The following is a 19116-nucleotide window of genomic DNA, read 5'->3' on the forward strand; positions in this document are numbered from 1 at the left end:
CCCTGCCTCCGCCCATAGTCAGCTGGGTTCAGATCCAGCACCCTGCAAACCAGAGAAAATGACTGCGTTAACAGATTTGTGATCAATGGGCAGAAAATCTTACCAATTTGTTGGAATACAATAGAAGAAGAAAAACTAAAGAAAAGGTGATTAGATGATGTGTTATGGCAGTCTCAACTACATGGTCTAAACCATGGGGATCTAATTCTAATGTGAAATAAGACCCATCATAGAAATAAAGGCTATTATCCAAATTCACTATTAGAGGCAGGTAACATTCAACATAACCAATTCAAATGAATGGTTTATTACGCACAGCTTGATGAAGACTCATTTATTTTATCACGCAGACGGGGGTACTTGAGAAGCAGAATTGAGAGGCCACATGGTGGGGCAGTGGTTAGTGCTCAAGCCTCACAGCAAGAAGGGCTCGGTTTAAATACCGGCTGGGCTTTTTTGTATTGGGTTTGCATGTTCTCCCTTCATAATGTGTGTGGGATTCCTCCAGTTTCCTCCCAGTCTAAAAACATGCATGTGAGGTTAATTGGTGAATCCAAATTGCCTCCAGCTGCGGATCTGAGTGTGTGTTATTGTCTGTCCCGCTGTTTTCCCTGTGATGGACTGTCTACATGCTGTAACTACTTGTGGAAGAAGCTTAAATTAGCCGAATTTTATTTCTGTTCTTGCCCTTTAACCAGAGTTAAATCCTTGCGTTTGGCCCCGCCCCTTCCCCGTGCCCAGGAGGAGGAAGTGGTTTGAGTTGTGCTGCGTGCTGATAGGCTGCAGAGAAAAGAAAACAAGGCGGGAAAAATGCGCTCGTGTCTTCCTGCCGTGGCTGAACAGCTTTTCCGAGATATTGAGAAAATTTACCGGGAAACGTCTCAAAGTAAGAAAACAGCAGCAAAGAGAGGAGACTGTTGAAAATGTGCTGCTGGCTCTCGCTTAGCATTAGCAGCTAACTGTCAGTCCCGACCGGAAGTGAAAGACCTTCTGACTTTCTGAAGAAATGTCACCTCTTTTTATATATTTTTTTATCATGAGCACGATAGTGTAAGATATAGTGTCTTAAAAGGGGTAATTTTGCTTCGCTAAAACCAACACTAACGTAACATTTGCTGCTACAATGTTGTTCCTCCTCGTGTAGTTCTAGTCTATGACCAGCAGATGGTGCTGCTGCAACATAGTTGTGATTGTAGCGTTTCCTCTGGACGTGGTGATATTGACACGTTTACACAGCTGGAAACAGGACGTTTTCACACATGGCATGCTTCTGAAAGCATAAGTGGTGCTAATAATATAAGCTTGCTTGAGTTTATCTGATATCAGTGGTTCTCAACATAAAGCAGGGGGCTCTTGAGGGTGTGCCAAAGACCACCGCTGTGGTCAAAGTGATCCTTTGCCAAAATAGACATGCAGATTAAAAAGACAGTCATTTTGAGACATTTCATAGAATCTAAAGTGACCTTTACTGTTATTCAGGCTCTGTTTACACAACAACGTTTTCAAGGGAGAATGCAAAACTCCCGTTGCACTTTGGGTGATAAACTTTTCGAAAATGCTCCGACTCTGTCGTCATGTAAACCGGTGAAAACGCCTCCCTGGAGACGGCACACCGCAGCCATATAGATATAAATCTTCTGCACTCGCAGGAGTAGATGGACAATCACAACAATGCTTGCCTTCAGAGCGTCATGATTCCCAGTCCAGATCCTCCTGGGACTTGATAGTTTTTTTTATAGTTGACAGTGACTTGAATAGCAATTCAACTTGGTCGTCTGTCCACACGAATGCCGGTGTGCACACCATTGTTAAAGTTTATAGCGTATTGTTTTCTGCACGTACGTGTGTATGGTTTCATTACAAAAACAAACAACGGCACAAACTCAGGACCGACATGGGAACTACAGATGCGTTTTTACACAACAATTTTTCTTCAAAACATTATCGTGTAAACGGGACCTAATCTGTGACCACTCAGATGCAGCGCAACTTAAAAGATTTACACTTTCGATTTACTGGTTGATACAGCGTGCTTTCAGCTGAGACATTTAATTTCTAAACATATTTTCAGCATCAGTTTACATATAAATTAGATATTAAACTTCCTAAATAAGTTCATGAGCATTAGATAGCCATCGCTCACGGATAGTTGATCATTTTATTCCCTCACTGTTTATAAAGTATGGGAATGCTACTCCAATGGATTATTTTTTGCAAATCAACTGACATAAAAAAAAATGTCCTGACACACCCAATATAGCTCAGTGGAGTTTACAGTTACACCGTTGATCAGTACACTGAATCACTCAGATTTTTACTTGTGGGCCCAGGAAGAGCTGCTTCACTCTTTTTCTCACAAAATACGAGTCCTGTAGTCACCTTGTTAGAGGGTCTTGTTAGACTGGGAACCGTATGGTCGCAGGTTTAAAGCTTGAAAATTTGTAGTTTGTGTTTCTGAGCAAAGATTTTTTTTTTTGAAGTGTGAAAAGAGAAGCCTGTGCTATAAAATTTATATTTCTTTGCAATCATGCATGTTGACATATTCAGAAAATCAGATGGAGCCCTGATACCCCTGGATTTTGTTGATAATTGATTGTATCTATCGCTTCATTAAGACAAAAGTCAGAAACGCAAAAATCAGGGGGAAATGAGGCTCTGTTAACACCACAACTGTTTCGAGCGAAAACGCAAAAAAGTAATTTAGTTTTGAGTGTCCAGTTTGAATGATCCTCGCAGCCGCTGAAAATGCATTGAAAACATTTTCATTGAAGCGTTTCTACCGTTTCTAAACGGACATCATTCTGAATACGTGTAGACACGAAACCTTTCTGACACGAAAACGCATAAACGATGTGTTTTCACTTCACGCTGTCGTGTAAACGGTGCGTCAGCAAAGACGACAAAGAAAGAGAGATAAACGCGGCCCATTTGGTCCGGTTAAGACTGGGTCGAACAAGAGGGAGAGCGCTGTTGTTCGTAAGTGCAAAGACATCAACATCATAAACTTGTTTATTCATCACAAGCAATGTGTAGTATCATCACATGTCACGTGTTTAACTGATATTCGGTGTTTCTCTCAAAGTCACAGCAATCATTTTTATTCTCACCCAAACTGTCTGAAGCAGCCAGTGTTGTTCCGTCTGACTGAGAGCCAGTCACACAACTAAAAAGTCTCACAGGATTGGGAAGGGGGAAAAAAAAATATCTGAAATAGACTTCTTGCCTGCGTGAAATGTGAGATTAGTAATCACACTGTCCAATGAAGTGGAGAGTACCCTTTCCTTTACGTTCCCCTGTGAGCCCCATTCCTCCACATTGGCTGCTTAACGTGTCTTAAGGAGCCAAACAGAAGTGTTGCATCTAAATATCACCATGTTTCTTCTCCTGGCCTTATAAATACACTCAAACACGGCAGCGGCCCTGTTTGTCGGTGGATTCACCAACATGTAAACTCGTCACAGCTCATCCTGGGCAGAGCGTCGCTTTTCTCTCTGACTTTTACGACGGTTGTTGTGGATGAAAGTTTGATTTGCTGAATTTGTGAAAAAAAATATCACTTTTTAAAGATTCTCTCTCTTTTTTGCAGTTCCCAATGACCTGCTAATCGCGTAAGTCTGACCTTTTGTTATCACCTTAAACATTTACTTCCATCACAGTCGATTTGTTTCTGTTTCTGTTTCTTGCTTGAAGACTTGAAGAGTGAAATAATCCATCCGATGAACTGTGAGTTGTCACTAAGCGGGTCGGACAAGAGGGAGGATTTTTACAGGCTGAATTTGAATGTCATGACACTGCACACAGTCTTTATTCAGCGATTTCCTGGCAGGAGTGGTTTACATTGCTGTGAATGAAGGGGTGCTCGCCGTCTGGGTCGACATAACCACACGTCCTGTTTGTTCGGCAGGAAACTTGTACCGTTGAGGGGCTCGGCACACTCATTTACCAAGCAGAAGATGTCTTCTCTGACTCACTGTATCTGTTCTCTCTCGGTAGGAACGTATCAACAAAACATAGTCATTCACATGAAAAGCTGCAAGAAAAATGTGAACACAGCATTTGAGTGGTTTTCAAAGTGGAGGGCGGTCTCTCCCCGGGGGGTCGTCAGGGTCAAGCTTTTTCCCGGCATGGACGTTTCTATCTCATTTAAAAACAAATGATGTTTGAAATGAATAAATGAATGTTGGGTAAAACTGTCACCTTTTAAATAAGATCAACTATTCGTGGAATGGAAATGAATGCAATTATAAAATACAAAAAAATCAAAAGATACAGTAACAACAGAGTACATAACCAGCACTTCAATAGTTATGCTTTTTTTTTTATTGGGGGTTCAATCTGGTTCAAGCTCTTCCCACACTTGGTCAGAACTTTTGGTGGAGAACAACAGTTGCTGACTTGAGCCGCCATACGCAAGTTTTCAAGTGAAAACGCAAAACGTTTGTTGTGTTTTTGGTGTCTGTTTACTCCTATTATTGTTATTATTATTACAATTTTATTCTGATAATTATGTCCTGCAGTAACAATAAAGCAAAATATCTCGTTATTAATATTTTGAGATACTGTATTTTTGATGTTCACAGCTTATAAACTGAGATTTTGACCGTTAAAGCAAAAACAGATGAGTAATATTTTGGTTTATATGTAATCCAGTTATTTGAGATGTGCCTGTATGTGTGCTTCCTGTGTAAAACACTTCAAATGTGTGTGTGTGTGTGGGGGGGGGGGTTGTTATAGACTGTTCATTAAACTACATGATAATGCATACTGAAGAGGGAGCTGCTGATGGTGCAGAAAGAAAACTAATACATTGTTCGACAGCAGAAGGAGTCAGCGCAGCACAGAAATCTATTTTACGGGATGAGAATTTGATTTGGTAAAAGTCAGAGTGCAGGGTGAGTCCGATTTTTTATTTAACAGGTAAATAAACAAAGTGCAAACCCAGAAACGCAGAATAATAATCATAAAATCACCCCAGTCTTTTTTTTTTTTTTTCCACTTACATTACTATTTTACTACACATTTCTGTGCCACACATCTGTTTTATATGTTGTCATGATGTGTTCACAGTTTAATTCAGGGGTGTCAAGCACATTTTAATTTGAGGGGCCGCTTGGAGCCCAGTGTCATCTTGAGTCGGCCGGACCAGTGAAATTGTGCCATAATAACCTTTAAATTGAAACTTTTAAATTTTTCTTTATTGTGGTGCAAAATATATGTGATCTATATTTTCACAGAGCCAAATAATTACTACAGGAAATGACTGCGATCGCAGCATAAAGCCAATTTTAAATAAACCTTCATGTACAAAATGCATTTTCATTGTTGAAACTGTACATGTACAGTATTTCCCGCATGAATGAACTGAATCCCACTCTTAAAGTATGTGATTGATATGTTGGATATTTTTATGTTTGCTTGATGTTCTATTTTTTTCCCCTCATTTCTCCCAGGCTGAAGTTTATTTTCGGGTCTTGCGCCCTGCAGGCTCTGGATTTGGTCGATCAGCGTTCAGTCACCTGTATTTCATCTCCCAGCGGACGTAAAGCCTTCCAGGTAGTCGTGTTCCTGTCAACAGGAGATTTACAGTCACTGGCTCCACAGCCCACCGCATGTCACGTGCCATTAAACCGCAGGCGCGTCTCCAGATTCTTCAGCTAGTCTGCATTACTTAAACCAGCATGTACGAGCCGTCACCACTCACGCTCCCATCTGTTTTTCATTGAAATTCAAAACGTGTTCGGCCTTTGCCAGTGAATTTTAATTTTTTTCATCAAGAAAAACTATTGACACACTTAGGAGGCGTTTGTACTTTTAATTATGTTTGATTATCTGGTCCACTTGGTTCATTACACAGAGAGCAAACGGATCATTACAAACTATAACGACATTTTCTGAATCGGTGCCTCCTGCTTTTTTGAGTAAACGCTGCTTCCGAGCAAGGTTTTTTTTTCTTCTCTGAAACACTTTTTAAACAAAAGCTGTAATCCATTGTTACCAAATGACTTCATCGCGAGGTAAATGTCCTGTGAAGCGACTGACCCTGAGTCACGCCGTCCTCAGTTTACAGTTGACCTCAATGGGATGTCGAGCTGCTGCCTTACAAGACGCGGCGGTCCGCCTAAGTCGTGGTCATTGTTGCCTCAGATTTCCTGTAAACTCCTTCAGGTCTCTTTTAAAAATAGTTTTTTGAAAGAAAACGCAAATTACAATGCAGCTAAATAAAGATGGTGTGGGGGGTGGGGGGGTTCTGTTCTGTGGGCGACACTTTCAAGTGATTGTTTGACTTCGTCTCCCTCAAGGCCGCCTGGCGTTTATTGTTCAGCATCAGTTTAGTCGGATTCTTCTGGAAATGTTGATGCGTGATCGTGCCTGTTTTTGCTTTCTAGTTCTTCATTGCATAGTTCAGTGGTTTAGAGGTTAGTCTGCTGGCTCAAGTCCCATTTCTGTGTTTAGTTTGCATGTTCTCCCTTCACATATATGGGTTTCCATCCCACTCTGTAAACACATGGATTTGCTTGGATGTGAGTTTGCGCCATCGTCTGTTTCCCTGTGGTGCCCTGTGCGGGGGTCACCCTGCCTTCACATTGAACTCCAGCCTCCTCCTGGATAAAATAATAACAAACATGGATTTATAGCTGCAGTGGTAAAAATATCAGCGCAAATTTTCTTTTTTCTGGGAAATAAAATGGGAACTGGAAGTAGTTATGATTGGTTCAAGGAAGCTCTGCTGTCCTAATACTTTTCTCACTATTCTTCAAATGAACTAATCTTACTAGACTTACTAATTCCTGAACTAATCCTAATAATTCACAGGCTGTTTCAATGTCTTGTGAATTCTCTCTATCGGTGGCAGAAATCTAAAGTTTGATTCCCCCGAGTGACGATCACGTTTTCAAGAATACGTTTGTTTCACACTTGTCAAGATCTGGTCGTGAGGTCTGATACGATCTCTTGTCCTCACTCGATAATAATTATAATAATAATAATAAAAATAACAATGTCAAACCAAGCGAGACACTAAGCTCACTCTCAAAAGGAACATTGTTCGTCCAGTCCAGCACATAGAACATAAAACACAACACTCCATCCCTCATGAGAGCGACCTTGAAGAGCGAATGCTTCAGACTGACACAGCCCAGCATTGTTGAGTGTAATGGGGAAGTATGTCATCGTGCTCTGTGTGGAATATGTGACTGTTGTTTCTTCATGAATAGCTGTGAGAGCTGTTCAGGTTTGTCCAACTTGAACACCTCCCAGGCTTCCCACCTTCATGCAGGTGCAGATCTGATTTTAAAAATAGCAGCGTTGCGTCAGAGGAACATTTTACAGCATGAACTGCCTGCTGAAAGTTGTTTTCCTTGCAGTTCCTGGAGTATTTTGTAGAGAATTTTGAGAATTTTCAGTTTCCAGTTAAATGCTGAAGGGTGGGGAGGTTTTTCAGGTCCGACTGTTTGTCATTGTTAACATTGTTCTGTGCACACAGACCTGCTCACCTGGACCAGGAATGGCCTCCAAACATGTCCCATGGGCTTTTTGTTGCCAGGTTTCATTGCCGTATCTCTTCACATCGCTGGGATTTATTTGTGCAGCGAAGTGATATTGAGAGCGTCATTGTGTGAACACCTCTGGATTCTACAGGCAGTTATTAAGACGGAGAGTTTCTACTCATCTGTTCGGTGTGTGTCTGTGCTCTATGAGATGACGCATCTGAAATGCATCCAGGCTGGCTATATGGCGACACCAAGAGTACCGGGTTTCTGACGGGTCTTTTTAGTGAAAATTGAGTATTTTACAAACACGTCATAGTCTGTCGGGAGGGGATCTTCTAGGATCACGTATTGTTCGCCCTCGTGATGGTGGCAACAGCCCCATTAGCAGCGGCCGTGTCGCTGCTGGGATCTTGACAGCTCTGTTCTGTGTTTGAACACGTTAAGTGGGACTTGCCATTGCACAACGTCCACACACGTGACGTCAAGCTGTGTCATAAATATTCAGCCAGCGCTGCACTCTTGACTCTTTGAATTTAAATTTTGACGCTAAGTGCTTCTGTAGGCAGCTGCAGAGAAAGAAAGAAAAAAAAAAAAAAGACTTTTCAATGTAAATTTCTGCAACCGAGTGTGGCTTTTGGATATAATTTAGATACTTGTCCCCGTCCAGTAACCGATCTGTGATTTTACAAAGGAAGTGGCTGAAGGTTTTACTTTGAGGGTCAGAGGTTGAAGACCACAATCCCTCACGTTTGACTGTATTTTGGCTCCAATTGGAAGATTAGTTTTTTCATTGGGACTCATTGTTCAGTATAAAAAAAACCTGTAAGATCTCTGGGATGGAACGAAAGATACAGTGAACTTTTTGCAGGATTTTTAAAAATAAAGTTCACCACAATTAGTCATTCACTTGGCAACTCGTTAGAGAAGTTTCCAGTAAGGCGGGAAGAAGATGCAGAAGTTTCTCATCAGATTATAAAAATATCGTGTTATCTATGACGAATGGGAAATACGGTGACGTTCAAGTGAGATATGATGCTGAAGTCTACAAATTAGAATTCCAGTATTTTCTTTTTTTTACATGCACAAAAGAATTGACTTTTTCATTTTGTCTTGATGATTTGGTCTCCTTTTTCACGCAATGAATGAATGAATGAATGAATGAATGAATGAAACACTCATGAGGACCTGGCATTTCACTGCAGGACTTTTTCACCTTATCTGATTTCTAATGCTCACTGACCTTTTTATAAGGAACGAAGCACATGTGCCTGTGGCGAAACGGAAGTCTGTGAATGATGTGCTATAATGAAATATGTATGAGGAGGACTGCCACGGACAATTGTTTTCATAATCTCTTAATCTGACCGCTGGATACTTTATCGATTGCTCATGGGACATTGCGGCGACAACAGCAAGACACAACATGCCATCAAAAACATGGGGAAAGCATAACAAGTGGTACAAATAAAGTAAAACGTCAGCATTTATAAACTAGCTTTATTGAGCTCTTAGAGTTAGTTTTTACTTGTTGTTTTCACCAGATTTGATAAATGATCAATTCTAGGTGAGAATCAGTGTGGGGTCATTTAAATGCAGCAAAAACTGCTCCAGTAGCAACTTAAAGCTATAAACAGGTTATTATCTAAGTGTCTTTGAGTTTTATAAATAGCTGCATATAAATACTATTATTATTATTATTATGGAAAAACACAACAGGTAGCGACTTGTCTTAAGAGAGAGGGAGGTTCAAAGACTCATGAATGATTGTTCTATTGTACCGTGGAGGCTGAAGTGTGTTGGATTACACTTTAGTGTAATCCAGGAGTGTCAAAATGTCATCTTGAGGGGGCTTGACTGGTAAAATAGTGCCATAATAACCTAAACGTTTAAACTTTTCGCAGACCATGCATGATGAAAATGTCTTTATTTTCACAAAACCAAAGGATTACTATGGAGAATGACAACATAGAGCAAATTTTAATTAAACATTCGGGTGCAAAGTACAGTGAAATGTCCCAAAAAACACAATCCACAGTTTAAAATAATCTATATTTCCTTTGAAATGTTTTTAATTTGTTCGGTGGTTTTGCAGCCGGATTGGAGCCTCTTGTAGGCCGGGTTTGACCCTTATGTTTGACACTCCTGGTGTAATCATAATACAACACAGTACAAATACACAGATAATTTTCTGTATATGTTTTTGTCTCAACGAGCCTGAATGTCCACCTGATATGTGGAAAATGTGAGCAAATGAAGAAGTTTATCCTTAACCAATTAGTGTGATGAGGTTTCCTTACCGAGATATAAAACTAAGTTCATGTGACCTTACTTTTTAGCATCTTAAGTCGGAATATGTGACAAATCTGAGCCATAAGTCTCTCCGATCGATCAATCAATCAATGATTATTTGTGTAGCAAATTTCAGATAGTAAGATCCAACTTGAAGTGCTTTTCAGGTGAGGAGAGAAATACTACAAGGAAAACATGTTTGACTTCCATACATGTATCGGCACTTGCAAAATCCAGAGTGATGAAATTAAATAGGAAGACTGGTGTAAATAAAGAAAAACAAACAATGAGCGTTTGTTAAAAAGGTGGAAAAAAACCTTTTAAGCGATGATGAAATAATTAAGAGAGAAATCGTTGAAAAGGTGAGTACATAGAAATACATATAAAACCCTTCGATGGAGTATTAATTTAGAAATGCTAATAACTGACCTTATCAGATCCATAAACTTTAATCGATAAAACTCAAGAGATTTCGATTAAAGCCTAACCCAACCAGAAGATGTGATAGGGACAAGGCTAGGCTTTAGTGTAGCTGGATTCTTTTACCATTCATTCATTCATTCATTCATTCATTCATTCATTCATTCATTCATTCATTCATCTAACCCTCTCGAGTTTTATCAATTCTAATATTGACCTGACTCAGATCTTATATTGCTGTTGTAACCAACAGCAACTGCACCTGGTCAGTGCTGCTTCATACAGAGGCTGCGTATCCCAGTCACTTCCCAGAGCTTTCATTTCCCCCGAAGCCCCGTTTGTAGTCGGTCAGCAGCGGACAGAGGCCCGTCCTCTGGCAACAAGCGGCTTCCTGAGATATATTCCCCACTAGAGAGCCCGGTCACTCAGAGTTTTCCATCGGCGGCGATTCAATGGCCAATTTTGAGTTGCACCGTTTGCCTCGAGAGAAGCAGGATCCCGGCCAGGAGGAGGAAGCCTCCAGTCTGTTATCCAGCTTGATGGTGCGGGCTGCCAGCTCTGTGGTGTGAGCTGCAGCGGTAACCAGCGGAAAACAAAACCGGCCGCAGCGTGAGCAGCGTATCAATGGAGCTGGCTCCGTGCAAAGTGCGGCACTCTTTGGTTTGGTCTAAACTTTCACTGTTTCTGTCCTCATCTCGATGTGCTTGGTGCCTTTTTCTCATCGGTACCAAGGTGCTTTAATTCCACGTGAGTCTCTCTTCTTGCGGCTTATTTATAATACGTCGCTTGGGTAGGTCATGGGGGGGGGGGGGGGGGGGGAGTAATTTATCGGAGCTCTGAAGAATAATGGAGCCTGCTCTGCCAACTCTGGGAGCATTAGTTAGTTTGAAGTGTCAAGCTAATCCAGCAGCTAAATGTCCTCATGTGTCACGAGCAGGAGGACGACACTTAGATCACTGTCGCTGCTGCAACACGGAGGAGAGAGCGGTGACATGCTGGATGTGGGGGAGGGCAGGGCCATTAGACGCTCCAGACGCGCAGGTCTTTTTAAAAATGCAGCGTTTCTACTCCGTCTCCGTCGTGCAGCTGATGTGAAGTGATGAAGGTGGCGGAGGAAACCTCACCTTCAACCCAGCCGCTGCCACGGCCGTTAAATATTGAAGAGCAGGCACACCTGAAAACAGGTGACATCACTGTTAAAACGTACCTTAAAGTCAGAATCACATGTACGCAGCCTGTATTTGAGTGATTTTCACAAAATAAAAACTACAATATGTGAATTCATTGTACACTGCACAGGTGAACAAACTATTACCGAATACTATATTGCAATATTTCCAGGAGTCCTTGTTGATTTCGACATGTGAAGTCAAATGTTTGAGTTTGTGTTTTTTTGTTGTTTAGCATAAAATAAACATTCTTTTTTTTTAATCGTCGGTGGATTTAAAGAGACAGATTCACATAATCTCCACTCATTCATTGAGTCGTGTTCAGTTGATCTTCACACTCTTTTCTTCTCCCTTCTGATCTTGATATTTCCAGTTTAGATTAATCTTGTTGCATCCAAACGACTTTGAATACTGAGAAAATTTACTTTTGCATTTAGTTCTAACTGTGATACTTCAGATATTTTTATGTGTATTATATAGAAATTGAAACTTCTCAAGCCTTTTTTTGTTTTAATTCCTAGTTTAGTTTGTTTTAGAGTGCGTCTTTTGTTGCAAATTCTTATTATTGTCTTAATATACCTGTTAAATATTCAGAATATTTAAATATTTATGAATGTTTTCATATTCATAATTCCTTATCCTTTTACAATTTGGAGGTGCTTATAAGTCATAAATATCAAGTCTACTGTATCTCAATACAGTCATTATTATTTGAAGTATTTGAAGTAACACATACAATCTTAACGCTCCCCCCTCATATAGAAACGACTCATCTCTGTACTTCTGTTCTGACGTTTCCATTAATCTGTGTGAATGTGTTGGACGTGTGTTTCAGGTGGTGGGCGGCTCGGGTCGGTTGTACACTTGTTTCCTGTCCTGTCATTACTGTCCATGTCCGGCGTTCGCCTACACTGTGCTGCGCAGGAACGACGGCCTGCTGGTGAGTCTCAGACGGACGCTTGCATGTATTTGTCATGTTCCACTCTTTGATTTGAGGACTACGCCTCACACAGCTCTCTGGATCACATGCGAGTGTGTGGGAGTTTTGTGTTTTTATTAAAAATTAAAACGGATTTCAATTTAAATCTGGAAATCATGAATGGTCCAGTGCTTTTTTAAACCAGGAGACTTTCGTGCAATGGTAACCTTTAAATGTGGTTTTGGTTTTGGTTTTGGTCGCTGTTAGACACCCCTGCTACAAGGTCGGCTGTAGTTCAGCGGCAGATCCCAACACCAAATAACTTCTATTAGATTTAATATTACTACGTTTTACATACGAATGGATGCAAGACATTGCAGCTCTCAGCTGACCAACTTGTAATGTCTTTTATACTTATATTTAACCAAGCCATCCATACTATGATAATATTTCAGTTAAAAAACACGATATAACACATCATTCTACAATATTTATACCTGTGCTTTTAAAATAATGATTATCTCATCACACACTGGTAGTGTATATTCAGGCTTTGTAAATTATATGAGCAGTTTTGTTTTGAAGTTTTTATAAAAATGTATAGGGGGAAAAGAATCTTTAATATTTGTCTTTTAAAATTTTTAAGTCCAGAAAATCGTACCTACATTGGGAACAACTGAATGAAGTTTCTTCTGACGGTTGAACATCTCAGAAATGGTGTTTTTGACACACACACACACACACACACACACACACACACACACACACACACACACACACACACACACACACACACACACACACACACACACACACACACACACACTTGCCAGTCAAGCGTACTTCCTCACAAAGCAGACAGAGCTCACACTTTCAGTGTGTGACGAATGCATCATGGTCGGGTTGTTGTTTCTGTCCCCCCCACCCCCCCGGCTGCTGCGGACGCTTGTTTTGGCTTTAAATATCTACCAGCAGCAAACGACCTCCGCTCCTCCCTCGGCCTGCGGAGGCTGGTTTCCCTGGAGGATGCAGCTAAAATCAGTATGAGAAACCGAGAGCTGCAGCCGACCATGGAGACTCCCAGCGAGCGGATCAACAACATTAATACCATGAAAAGAAACCAAAAATGAAGATTTACAACTTCTTCCAGTATTAAACCCACGACGTTCTCACTGTGAGGCTGTGATCATTTTGCTTTTGACAGACCTCACATGTTACCATGGTTTGCGTTTGACACTTGTGGCGATAAATTCCCGGCACATTTATTTATACTTACACTTCAGTTTGAGCTATAATATTGTGCCTTTGTCTGAGCTCTTATCTGCATCTGCATTTTAAAATGTTTTCACCACGATAACTGTAAGCTCTGCTGAGTGATTTCATGCACTAGAAATACTTTATTGATCCCAGAGGGAAAGTCTTTAACCAGTGGATGAGCCTGCCATGCAAAGGCACACGGTCCGTCCATTGGGAGCAGTTTGAGGTTCATATGCATCCAAACAAAAGAAAACAAACAAGCAAATCCGAGTTTACCCTGTTAGAAAAAGGAGTTTTTACCCCTACCCCTTGACTATTTTTATCCCATAGCTAGAATTAATATAATTGCATGTATATATACTTTATCATTATACAGGGTTATGTGTGCATGTATCACACACAAGTGCGTACGTATATACATACGTTGAACAAAAATACAAACGCAAACAGACATTTCCTTACTGTTTGTGTTTAGTTCATGTCACATCGTCCACTACTGGAGCCACTCCGGTTATTTCTCGGTTCTCCAGGTTCCAGTATGAGTCCGGTTCCGAAACCATGTGCAAACATCATCGTACTGAACAAACATCCAGCTGGAGAATCCAGGAAACAAACGTCTGTAGTTCTTTTGAGTTTGTGGAGGAAAGCTCCTCCATGGCGCTCGCAGCAGCCCGAGGGCCGAACGCAAGGCAGCGATCAACACGCTAACGCAGAACATAATGAGGGGAGCGTGTTCAGTGACGTGAACGCTGAATTACACGACTTCTTCTTATTCAACAAACATCAGGCAGCCGAAGTGATTCAGCATCTGACACGCAAACATTTATGTGGGAAATTATACACAGAGTCCGCCTCAGTTTTATATACAACCATGTACCAGGAATCTGTTTACACACTGAAAGGTTAAAAGACTCACAATGTATCTGTGGAGGGAAAGTTATCTAGCTAAACGTGTTTAACATTCATATCGGGAAATTTTAACGTGTAAGCCCCTTTGCTTTATTCATTCACTTTAACAGTTTCAGCATCAAACCAGGAGCTGCCATCATTCACACAGCTCCCTGTCAGCTTTCATTGACTTCAGTCATTCGTTCTGCTCAAATAGTAGAAGTGACTCCCACTTCTACTATTTGAGCAGAACAAACTTTTTTCAGCACGTTTATTTCTTCCGTTAAGTTCATCTGTCGTTGAAGTGTAGAAGCGTCCTCTCTGCACCACAGGCTGATGATCAGTTCATTTCATGTTACCACCATGGTATCTCTCTGGGGTATTACAGGCCCCATGGACTGTGTCATGAGTTATATCCTACATGAGGGGGCGGCGCCCAGTATGACCAAAAGAGACGTTTTCCTGATTTTCCACCAATCAGAAATGTATCTGGAGCCACAAAATATGTTTCGCATGTTGCATTTATGAAGTACTGTAACTGCAATTTAGATATACTTTATTATATTGTTTAGATTTTGGAGCCATTTTTTGAGATTTTTCCTCTTTTTTTGCATGAATTTTCCCACTTCAGCAAAATCTGAGTTATTTTAGCCACTGTGAGATTCCTAATGGTGAGAGCAATTTTAGCTATATATATATATATATATTAAAATTTTTTTTAAATTTCTTTAATCTTTAAAATGTTTTTTTCATTTCCCTTTTTTTCTTTATTTTTTTCCCTACTTTCATTTTTTCCCTTTTTTTTCCTTTTTTCTTATTTTTCCTTTTTATTTTTTTCCTGAAATAAAGCTATACCAACAAGTTCAATTGTTTTAGTTTCACCATTTTTTTTCCTGTATTATTTCATTGTTTGAGTATTTTTAGTTTTTAACCATTTCAATTTATGCTGGCTCTTTTTAGCAGTTTTTAACCTTGAAATTAGACCATATTTGAAAATGAGTGTGGAATGCAAATGAAATAAAAATGAAAAGATAATGTTTATTCCCAAATCATTTTGTGGAAGCTTGATGGAGCTCACGAACAATAGTCCAGATACTCGCGTTTGTTTTCAGGTGTTTGTAACTTTTCTGATCACTGTGACGTCCTGTTGCCGTTCTTGGTCAGATCTCGGAATTAATCTTGCCCGATTAGTTAAATATTTGATAAATAAATCACTAAATGGTAAATGGATTTCACTTATATAGCAGTTTAACAGAGTTTTAACGGTACTCAAAGCACATTACAGTGTTCGTCATGGTCACACACACTAATGGAGGCAGCTGCCATCCATCAGGGAGAATTTAGACTTCAGTGTCTTTTTCTTGTCACAGAAATGACATCTTAAATTATTTAGTGTTTATTACTTTCTGCCACGACGGATCATCTTCTCGTCCTCTCTGTGCTTTTCCTTCTTTTCTTGCCTGGCAGCTCCGTCCTCAGCATCATGTTCCCTCCAAACTGTCAAACCACATCCTCGGCTCTGCCGCCTCCACTTCAGCCTTCTGTCTTTTTGTTCAGCACTATTGTCCCTAAACCAGACGTCCTGCCTGATTTGGTTCAATATTCATTTATAATTGTTTCATCTCCAAATAGTTCAGCTCGCCATTACGAGAGCTCCAGGAAGTCCAGGAACAAGTGTTATTATCAGTAATCAATCATGACGATGTTCCACTGTGTCCAGGATTAGAGGTGGAGAACAAATAAGCATTTTCTAAATCTATTCCTAAATTGTTAAAATAAAGACCTATTTTGGTGTTGTTTGTTTTATGATTATAAAAGGGCAAAAAAGAAAGTTTATGGCGCCTGCTTCAGTCCACAACCTGTGATGATTATAAATCGATTCTGATGTAGGACGTGGCTGTCGGGCCTTCGCGCCTCGTGCTGTCAGAGTGAAGATGACTCTGCGCAGTTTCCAACAGTCTGTTTGTACCAGAGCTGTGAATTTAAATTACCACGGGGGCGTTACAGCTTCATATCCGTGAAATTAATGAAACCAGCGCCGGCTTTCATGTAATAAATCTCTGTCTGCCATCCTTCATTTTTTAATTTTTTTAATTTTTTCCCCCCCAGTGCAAGCACATCCTGGCTGTCTACCTGTGTCAGGCCATGGCGGTGACTCAGCAGGAGAGTGTGTCTGATCAGCACATGTCTGCTCTGCTCAGCGGGACGACGGCGCCGTGACGGCAGGACGGACCGGCTCACACAGGAAACATGCGGCCGACAGTTTGGATCATTATGGAGGAAAGTAGAGCCCAAGCACACTGTCGTGCGTCGCGCTTCTTCATGTGCTGCCAAACAGATGCTGCTTTATTTATTTTTTCTTTAAAATTGGGAGTTATTAATAATCCGCATCCACAGATAAAAAGTTTCATCCATTAATCTCCTTTTTATTTGGCTTGCTTCTATCTGGAGCAGCATCAATCAAGAAGATAGCGAGGAACAGAGATATTTCAAAAACAGGAAGTAATTTTCCATCTTGTCATTTGTAAGAAACTAAATTACTACATAACTTCTAGACCTGTTTGATCCACCTCAGAGCTGAACACAGCTGACCCAGAACAGATCTCACTATTATTCACACTCGGATACACCAATTAATCTAACAAGCTTGTGGGAAGGTGATGAGAAGCCCACAACAAGAAGAGCTGCACGAAATGTCAGAAAGGTTTTCCTCACTGCCATATCGTTATGTCCAGGTTACATTACTTGTAGTGGCAAAGGGGCCAAAAATGAGAAGCACAAAATCAAAGTCAGGAAACTGCTGGTGGGAGCTGCAGACACAGGAAAATTCAAACCTTCTGTGAGGTGAGGGACTTTTTCAAATACCAGCTAAAACTTTTTACCAAACTTTCTCCTCTAACAAGAAGACGTCTTCTCCTCCAGTGGCTGGAGTCTATGAAGCGGTGGTACGGGGAGATTCTCAGGGTTCTGCCAATGGAGCATTTAGGGGAATGAGAATCGGATAAGTTGTGGACAACAAATAATCTCTCAAACAACACAGCAGACCGGGTACGCAGAGGGTGGCAGTTCTGCACGGTCGTCAAATGGCTGTTATTTACTGCGTAAACAATGAACTTTGTCCAGAAACACCCACATTCTGAGATCCTTTTGTTTGTTTTCCTTTACCTCATCTGTATCCTTGGATTTGTTTGTTTGTTTTATGTTCATGTCTGTTATAAAAGTTCAAAATGAATAAAATGTTGTTTCTAAAACAAAAACATTGCACATTTACATTCAGTTGAAATTGATCCAACAAGAGAAAAAGCAGTGTAGCATCAACATCATACGCTGAAGTATTTATCTGGATCACACTGCTCAACATGATCACATATTGCTTGTTTACTATCGTGCAGCTTTAATCACGTCCAGCATGTTGCTGCTTCTGCAGCCGTATGTTCATTATAATGTATTTGCATTTTATAATTTGATATTCTCCCCGGCTCCTTCCGTTTACTACTATACCCACAGTGTTTACACCAGACTTTATATGATGTGCAACAATGAAGGAGTACCAGTAACTCAATTCAGTATCTTAAACTATGAAACTGAATTAATTCACATGACAAAAATAATTCTCCTTATATAAGTGCCGTTTCCCCACCAGAATCAGAAATAAAACAGCTCTTTAACAATATAAACACTGCCTTTATTAACAAAATAATTCACCATACATACAGATTGCATCATGTTAAATAGCATTATCAGTTTGCAGTTTCTGTCGGATGATCGGAAAAGTTGAGCATTAGCTGTTTTGTCCCAGATGATGATGTTTTTTGTTTGTTTTTTTCCTGATTAGTAACAGCACTACGGCACACTGACAGATATGTTGTTGGGAATGAAAGGCAGGAATGTTGAGCTCGATAACCTTGGTATTGTCCGTCGCACCTTTGCAATTGAAAAAAGAAGGCAACAGCTCTGACATCAATCAATAGCTTGTAGAAAGTCAGACACCTACAGTACATATATATATATATATATATATATGTTTGTTTGTTTTTTACACATCAGTCAACAAAGACAGCTTTTACAACAATACAGTGCAGTTACAGTATGGATGTCTCCATTGGAATGTACTAAAAAGTTGGCACACTCCTGAATTTTAGCCCTTGGAGTTACTTGTAGGTGGCACACTGGACACAAGGGGTGGAGATGCTGAAGCTGCGGGGGGTGGGGGTCCAGCACTCGGGTGGAGTACACTGGTTTAACACCAACACAGACGGTCGGCGGCTCAAAAACCACCAGTAAAGCACATCAAATAGAAAACAAGTGGAAACAATGTCAGTGCAATGCTTTGTATTAGTGTAGTGATGACTCTCTGTCGTTGTTTAGTTTCAAAAGCTGAACAAGAACGAACACACACACACACACACACACACACACACACACACACACACACACACACACACACACACACACACACACACACACACACACACACACACACACACACACACACACACACACACACACGAGGCTGCACAACACACACGCTCACGGAGAAGGTGACTAGAACCCAGTGTGACGTTGAGCTGTGACGCTGCAGCACAAACTAACCCCAACGCGGATCCTCTGTAGTGAGAGAAATGTGGCTGAAAACACTAAATGGGTCTCTAGATGAGAGAAGACGGGGGTCCTCATACATTCA

General features: G+C 40.6%; 1 protein-coding gene across 1 annotated transcript; it reads left to right on the forward strand.

Moving 5' to 3' along the window:
• Positions 1 to 780: 780 nt before the first annotated feature.
• On the forward strand, positions 781 to 17679 carry zswim7 (zinc finger, SWIM-type containing 7). Its single transcript, XM_080482541.1, has 5 exons — positions 781 to 886; positions 3587 to 3608; positions 5451 to 5553; positions 12204 to 12308; positions 16542 to 17679. The coding sequence occupies exons 1-5, from the start codon at positions 811 to 813 to the stop codon at positions 16650 to 16652; spliced, it is 417 nt and encodes a 138-aa protein (XP_080338667.1). The 5' UTR covers positions 781 to 810; the 3' UTR covers positions 16653 to 17679.
• Positions 17680 to 19116: the final 1437 nt, after the last annotated feature.

This window comes from Lipophrys pholis (genome assembly GCF_963383615.2).
Source record: "Lipophrys pholis genome assembly, chromosome: 16".
NCBI classification, from domain to species: domain Eukaryota; kingdom Metazoa; phylum Chordata; class Actinopteri; order Blenniiformes; family Blenniidae; genus Lipophrys; species Lipophrys pholis.